An 8,442-nucleotide genomic window follows, 5' to 3' on the forward strand; every position below is an offset into this window, starting at 1 on the left:
ATTAAATTGTGTTCAATGTAAAAGTGAAAGAAAACGATTATGATTGTGTTTGGTATTTACAATAGATTTCGGCAAATGTAACATTACTACTGATATATTGAAACCAGTTCTAGTTCTTTAAAGTATGTGAATAATTTGAAATTTGACTTTTTCAACATCTGTGAGCAAATCATATTTGCAGCAGGTGGTTTTAATGCTAAATCATTATCGGTATTATCAGTCTGTTGGTCAGTCATATGAAATCAAGCGGGATGAGAAGTCGAGAGCCATTGTTGGTATTAAGTTTGGTGACTATATTGCCTACTCACCATGCTAGTGCTACTTGTCAACAATGGGCCCTAATGTCAGTGATAAAGATCATCATCTCAAGGCCAAGAACGTGTTTTTTTATTCTGAACCGTAAGTACTATAACTTTTATCGAACTACAACGATTGAAAATTGTTTCAAACTATTGAGTATGCATGCACTCATCAATATTCCTACTGACCAGAGGTTGCCTGTAAATAATGGAGTCTGGCTAAGTTATTGGTATTGTGATGTTTGTTTGATAGGGACCAATTTTTCAGTTAGCTGAAGGTCTAGATAGCATTATCTCTCATTATACAGTGTAACATATTTTCCTTCTGCAGTGAAAAAACCAAGGACAATTTGTCAGTGTTGCTGGAAACATGCGTTGATGTTACCATTCGGATCCTTATTATGTCGCCTACCGTCGTACCGCAACTCTCTAATATACCCAGGAAAACATATTTAACAGGTAAACTGATTAATAACAGTTTTCATTTATGTTTTAAACTCAAACCTTCAAAATATAGACAGGGTGTGCCATTTTTAATATGAACCTGTGTCGAATTTCATACAAGGCATTATATTGTTTATTTCGATCTCATGATGGAGGGGAATTCTGTACTAAGTTAGTGACTGAATTACAATATTCCGAAAGGGGCCCCCGATCCATTATATAGTGACAATGGATACATAAGATATCTATTACATTCTTGATAATGAAATATCTGAACCAGATATATTTGTAATCACATTACACTTTTGATAATACCCATAAAGATCCGGGGTAGGATAGGTCTTAGCAAACCTATGCTTGTCGTAAGATGCGACCAACGGGATCGGGTGGTCAGGCTCGCTTACTTGGTTGATGCATGTCATCGTATTCCCACAATTACGTGGATCGATGTTCATGATATTAATCACTGGATTGTCTGGTCAAGACTTGATTATTTACAGACCGCTGTCATATCGCTGGAATATTGCCGAGAGCGGCGTTAAACAACAACAACAACAACAACAACAACAGTAAAGGATCGCCAAGGAGGGGGAAAGAATTGGGGCCCATGGGAATACCTACGGGAAGTCCACCATTTCACGTATTGTTTTCTCAGTAACTTCATATTTTTTTCCCAATAACTTCAGGGCCCGTGAAGATCCGGGGTGATATCCTCGTATATATATGATAAATATCATCGAGTTATCTCCATATGTGTAGACCCGTGAAGATAAGGATAGAATAGGTCTTCAGCAACCCATGCTTGCCATAAAAGGTGACCATGCTTGTCGTAAGAGGCGACTAACGGCATCGGGCTTGCTGACTTGGTTGATACATGTCAACAACAACAACAACGCTCTTGATAAAGTAACGGATCACGTAGGAGGGGAAAACAATTGGGGCCAATGGGAATACTTACTGGAAGTCCACCATTTCACATATTTTTTTCTCAGTAACTTCAGATGACGTTTGTTTTTTTAACAAATTGTCCCGAACCCCTGAAGAATAGTGATGTACCTATTGTCACTGTGTTCAGTAAATCGATCTATGAAAGATTTTTATTAATTCAGTCAGATCAAGGCAACCATTATCCCACAAGACAAACTTGAGGAAACACTTCATTCCCCGTATATATTTATGTAACGTTTTGGATCTACAAAGTATCACGTTTCCACAGACAATTATTAATTTCCTCTAACTTTAATACCTTATTTGTTTCTTTCTTTCTAAGGGAAACACAATCAGTGATAAGCGATTATTCCTTACCCGTCCACACACAAAAGCAAGGAACAATTGATGCTAAGAAACAGACTTGCATCTCTTTTACAAACTCATCCAAGACCAGCGGATGATTATTTCGGATTTAACGTCACGAGAAGTGACAAGATCTCGGTGATGAGAGATGTGCCTGATGCTAGACCAACTGAATGTAAAAACAGGAATTTCAACTACACTTCTCCTCCAACATTATCAATTGTCACTCCATTCCACAACGAGGCTCTGACGCCATTATTACGTCATGTTCACGCTATTTTGTCCCGAACTCCGCCACAGCTCCTGATAGAGGTAATTCTAGTGGATGATAACAGCACCTTTTCATATCTAGGTGAAGACCTACAAGAATATTTCAGAATCTTGGATTCACGAATTCAAATAATACGTAACAAAGAGCGAAAGGGTTTGATACTTTCAAGACTGCAAGGGGAAGAGAAATCACATGGTGAAGTCGTGGTTTTCCTTGATGCTCATATGGAGGTTTGTGAGGATTGGGCAGAACCACTGCTGGAGAGGATGAAGAGTCAATTGTGGTCCAAGCAGACCCGATTCCGATCAATGAACAGACAATCGGATTGGACACTGGGACATGCTCAAGTTGTAGGGGAGGGTTTGGATGGGACATGAGGTAAGACTGGAATGCAATTTATTAAATAACGGGTCGTATGTAACCATTATCCTTGCTGTGCGTGTCACATTTTTGAATAGTATTGTAATTTGTCAATTTATTTTAAAGTAACGTGGGCAGTCGATCTGTTTTAATAGAAAAGTAATCTTATATTAATCAAATAAGGCTACATCACAACATTTGTGAAGAGAGACACAAATAATCCTGGACAAAGACGTTTTCCTCGATGATGAACCCTGGTCAAGGCCGACTGTGGTACAGACAAACCAAGAATCATAATCAGAGCGTATCTAAGTTTCGAAGTTGTGATTATGCGAATTCTGTTCTAAAGGATGCACTACAACCATGCGGTGTTCCCTACATTACATTTAAAACCATGCGTCATGTTTGCTATGCAAAATGTATGAAGACAGTCATTTTGTTATTTGGTCACACTTCTTATTATACTGACACCCTATTTTCTGTTTGAAACGTCAATATGCCAAATATACAATGCTGGTATACCTGTCATGTTCATCTTAACAGGTACATATGGTTTCTTCTACCTCCATATTTGAATCAGTTTCGGGGCTCCGACTGGGAATTATTTCCCACCCCAGTACTACAAGGATCCTGCATCCCCGTCAGAAAGTCCTACTTTAATGCCGTCGGACGTTTCAATCCAGGCCTTGAGATCTGGGGAGGTGAACACTTTGACCTATCCTTTAATGTCTGGATGACAGGAGGAAGAATTGAAACAGTACCTTGTTCAAAGGTTGGCCACATCTACAAAGGAAACAAATACAGTTTCCGTTCAAATGAAAGGGAATATACGATTTTGAAAAATAATCTACGTATATCGGAGGTGTGGATGGATGAATATAAATATTTTGTCCATGCTGTACTCTCCCATATTCGTCTTCCTCTGCCAGTGTTTACGGAAGCTGATCTGAAGTCTTTACAGGAAAGAAAGAAGTTGCGACAAGAGCGTAATAGTAAGTCATTTGCTTGGTTCTTGAATAGTGTTCATACTGAACAGATTGTTCCATCGAAAGAGGATGTATCTTGTGGAGAAATAATAAACACAAAGAGTGAGCAGTGCTGGTTTGTATTTGAGGACGAGTATCTAGGTACGAATGTACAATGTGGCTTCATAATATAAAAAACCCCAAACATTTTCTTTGGATAAGTATGGGAGACTGAAATATCTGGGCAGGTGTGTTGGATTTGATGAGTCAACGTTTCTTCTTTGGATCAAAGAGTGTCCATCCAAATCTGAGTCGAAAACATCGATGACGTGGGTACATGCGAATGACAATTTGATGACTGCGTATCATTCGGAGTATATTTGTGCTTCTCAAGCTAAATCCACATTTCCGATCCACACTGGGAAGGATCTGGTACAATTACAGACGTGTGACAAACAAAAAGAATACCAAACATGGACGTTTATGTTCAGATTTTAGTGACGAAAGGAAGTCTATGAGCAATTCTTTGATAAATATTTGGATAAAACTGAAAAACAAATCACCTTGGTGACCTTTGGACTGATTTTCAGAAAAATACAAAATATTTAATCTAAACGTTAAAACAGAACACTCAAACAATTATTGTTACGTTTTGAAGTTCTAGGAAAGAAATGATGATAACATTCACACAAAATGTCACCAAACCTAAACACCCAATCTATATGGGTTGCTAGGTACCCATCTTCCCGAGGCAAGTGAGTTAACTGACTATAAAAGTCCAGTTTTCACCCTTGCCAAACTAGGCTGGTATTATGGAGTTACATAACGAGTCTATGCATAGTCCAATCAAAATCGCGCACCGAAATCGAAATCTGGTTCGTAAAGTGTCATGCAGATTTCGGTCGACTGCAGGATTTGAAAAGCATGTGCACCGCTAACTCGTTGTCAACAGATATTTTCTATATCTTTTCATGTTTTTAATCAAGGTGCTCACGTGATTTGATGCACTTCGCGATGTAAGATTCGTTTGATCACAATATAGATCTGGATTATCGATCAGATCGTCTTGACTGGGCGCCACCGTTTTGTTTGAAGCAAATGCAAGTGATACGAGAGGTTGAATCTGATTGGTCAATAGGAGAGGCATAGAAAGGACATTACTCGTAATAGCCACTGGCGGCGCTACGATCGAGCCCAGGAATTCCAGCCTTGTTCGGCAAGGGTGGAAACTGGACTTTTAAAGCCAGTTAACGCTCTTGCCTCGGGAAGATGTAGGTACCAGATCTGAAAAAAAGGTCTTGAGTTGACATTGTCAGTGGTTTACTATACAATATAATTTTATTGTGTTCCATTAAAATGAAGGAGTGAGTGAGTTTGGTTTAACGCCGCTTTTAACAGTATTCCAATTATATCACGGCGTGTCAGCTTAATGTGGGAGGAAAGCCCGAAGAGATGCAGGTCTCAGACGTTTACCACTTCGGTGAAACCCATGAGCACGGGTATGGTGCTGACAAACCTAGAAACATAATTGGGGCGAACCGGGATTCGAACCCACAATCAAAGGTTTCTGGCATGCCCAAGGGACGCAACCCAGCACAACGAATCGCGGCGTCTTAGACGACTGGGCCACCCGTGCCCTCTTAAAATGAAGGAAAAGCATTACGATTGAGTGTGATAATTTCAGTAGATATTTGCAAATGTATTGTATCATTGAGATATTGAAAAATATGCATATTATAAGTGATTGATATTATAAGCAATGATCAAAGCCATCAAGCAAGTCTCCGAACCTGACCATCCGAATATGTCTAATAAAACTTCGGCTAGTTTTTTAAAGTTTGTGATTTGTTGAAATATCTGTGATCAAACTGTTGGTCTGAACAAATTCCTCATGGATCATAGACTGAAGTGTTTCCTTAAAGGGGCACTGGTCTAAAGCAATTCCCCGGGACTGGTTGTTGCCTTTGTTATTGTCTTTTCATGTGAGTACCCGGCTGATATAGCAGAAACCTAGACTAGTTCGCGACCTGTGCTGCGCAATTCGTAAGCGCATTTGTCACTTTTATTGATAGTATAAGAGCGTATGGTAACATTGATCAACATAATGGAATACAGTTTGGTAAATAATAAGGAAATGTAGGTATCTTTGTGGGGTAGCATCGGTAATTGTGACGAAGTTTTGATAAGTCACTTGCTTGGTAATTGTGCGATTTTCGTTTACACTATTTTATCTTGCAACACAAAGAAAATATTTCTCCTGAGCATTGCTTATTTCATCGTGTTTATATTTTTACAGTCAAAATGTGCAAAATTTACATTAGGAAATTTATTAAACGCCTGAATATTCAGTGACTATTCATTGACTGAAAAGTATGTCCATCTGTATTATTATGACAACGGACTCCAAACATTTTTATGCTTAATATCATCACCAAGATCCTACATAATAATCTACTGCGGTGTGTCTAGCCCCTTTTGATCGCCTTAATCAATTTTAGTCAATCTGTTAAAGAAATGGTCAAAAGGACTGAAATATTTACACATTTTATAAACTGCCTGAGAGAATCACATTTTACAAATTGGCTGTAATATATACACGCTTACAAAGGAAAAGTAAACAATTTCCCAACCAAGACGTAGAGGATCAAGAATGAATCTTTACAATGCTACAGCAAATGAAGGAAGACAAAATGCAAATATCATAATTACAGCCTACCAAACTGATGTGTAAAATTTTAGGCAGCTTCCTTGTTCGAAGAATGTATCCGTGATTACCCACACTAAGGAACAATATCCCACACGTCTGCAGCTGTACAAAGAAACTTATTCGATGTCACGTGTCTCTGTAACAATCAAATATTTAAAAAAATATATATCGTTTAGGGATATTATAACCCGTGTTCGTTTCTCAACTGATCACTTAGATTGTTTCAGGTGTTTCACAAAGTTGTCAAGTCTCAAAGGGCTGAGAAAGCCCACGTGACAACTATTTTCATAACGTCCACGGTTCCTAAAAAAGATAACAATGAGCAATCAATCAACGTATTATCGGTTAACCCTTTGAACAACGTATGTTGTTTTTACATCTGCCCCTAACGCCATGATATGAGTGTATTCCCTTTGTTTTAGTACACCTACACATGTTAACACTTACTTTTGACATATCCACTTTGCAAGATAACAGTAATTAATCATTCAATGTATTTTCTGTTAATCCTTTGAAGAATAGGAACGATCCGTTGATTTACCAAAAAGTAAATCAACTGATCATTCATCTCATGCTGGGCTGCCACGTGCATATTACAAAACACACATTTCACTTCCCTTCAAATCTGGATCAACATTGAATAATTACCCCAGACACAATAAATGCCAAATGGGAACCTTTGTCTGAGTTGTGCTACCACTAATTATACACGTAATAAATTACGACAAATACACAAGTGTAGGGTTATATGAGAAAACGTGGATGACAACAAGGGAATAGTAATCGTATTATCGACGCAATCCGAAAATGCTTTCACTGCATGTATATTTTTTTATTATTAAACTATAACAATCAGAGGTATTTCCAAATGAGGACATCCGATAAGCTCCGCCGTTCTTTTTGTCTGTTTAGGCTGAAGAAACATGCACTCTTTGTCGAAATCTTTATAGATCACGGTTAACCAATCAGTGTTCAAAAATGAGTAAAACAAATATTGCCTCCAAGTTTATTTAGCTGTCCTTGCAGACGGTAGCCCAGTCTCTTGTCACGCTCAGTTGCATTGCGTATCATCCGGGTACTCACTGGGAAAAAACAATAACAAAGGCAACAACCAGTCCCGGGGAATTGCTTTAGATGAGTGCCCCTTTAAGTTTGTACTGTAGGATGGTTGTGGAAAAATCAAACGTTTTGACATAATTGAATTTTATTATATACATATGAATGAAATACTGGAATTTATCAGTGACGATAGATCAAGTTATTAGTCACTAATGACTGATATAAACAAGGTGCCGGAACTACTTTCTCCTGAATCAAAACATTAAAGAGTTATCCTCCTTTGCTCAGCAACAATAAATGGACGAAATGGACACTTCTGACATTGATTTATTGTTAAGTCAAGTTGACATTGATTTTGAAATTATCGAAAGGAAAGAAAACAGCAGATTTGCCAAAGTGACAGTTGAGGATGTGGACCAGTTTCTGGACACTGAGGTAAATCAGAACACTAAAAGAAAGACGGAGCAGGATGTAAGAGTCTTCCAGGAATTTTTGGAGGCCAATCTGGAATTCAGAGAGTTTACAGACATGCCTCCGACTGAGCTGAGCAATTATTTGAGCATGTTCATTTTGTCCGTGAAAAAGAGAGATGGTGGGGAGTATGAGCCTTCCGGTCTTCGGTCATTCATCAGCTCAATTCAGCGGGTTATGAAAAAGAAAGGGTATAACAAAACATTTGATGATGTAGAATTTTCTAAAATGAAAGAAACCCTCACACTGAAACAAAAGTCTCTCAAATCCCAGGGTAAATGGAATAAACCCAAAGCAGCGGTTGAGTTAAGTGACGCAAATATAGAAGAAATGAATGCTCTTGACAAACTTGGCCCCCAAAATCCCTAATCACTACTTCACTCAATGTGGTTTATTTGTACCATGCATTTTGGGATACAAACCGGAAAGGAATGCCACAATCTTACATGGGGCGATGTTGTCCTACTTACCGATGATGATGGTACAGAGTACCTTCAGTGCGACAGTGAGCAGCAGACCAAGACCAGGACTGGAGCAGATGCGAGAACCAAGACCAGGACTGGAGCAGATGCG

The 8,442-nt window shown here is 38.6% G+C and overlaps 1 protein-coding gene and 1 pseudogene across 1 annotated transcript; both read left to right on the forward strand.

Annotated features, from left to right (window-relative positions):
* The first annotated feature begins 236 nt into the window (after positions 1-236).
* Positions 237-4,130, forward strand: LOC139458536 (polypeptide N-acetylgalactosaminyltransferase 13-like; annotated as a pseudogene).
* A 3,574-nt stretch (positions 4,131-7,704) lies between these two features.
* Positions 7,705-8,238, forward strand: LOC139458537 (uncharacterized protein KIAA1958-like). The gene has a single exon (XM_071239968.1). It carries the CDS (start codon positions 7,705-7,707, stop codon positions 8,236-8,238), a length of 534 nt encoding a protein of 177 aa, XP_071096069.1.
* The last annotated feature ends 204 nt before the right edge of the window (positions 8,239-8,442 follow it).

Source organism: Haliotis cracherodii, unplaced genomic scaffold (genome assembly GCF_022045235.1).
Source record: "Haliotis cracherodii isolate W230 unplaced genomic scaffold, xgHalCrac1.p SCAF_13, whole genome shotgun sequence".
In the NCBI taxonomy this organism is placed as follows: Eukaryota; Metazoa; Mollusca; class Gastropoda; order Lepetellida; family Haliotidae; genus Haliotis; species Haliotis cracherodii.

Bases quoted from the DNA above. Each gene is read 5' to 3' on its own strand.
- LOC139458537 (XM_071239968.1), top strand. From the start codon at position 7,705: ATGGACACTTCTGACATTGATTTATTGTTAAGTCAAGTTGACATTGAT.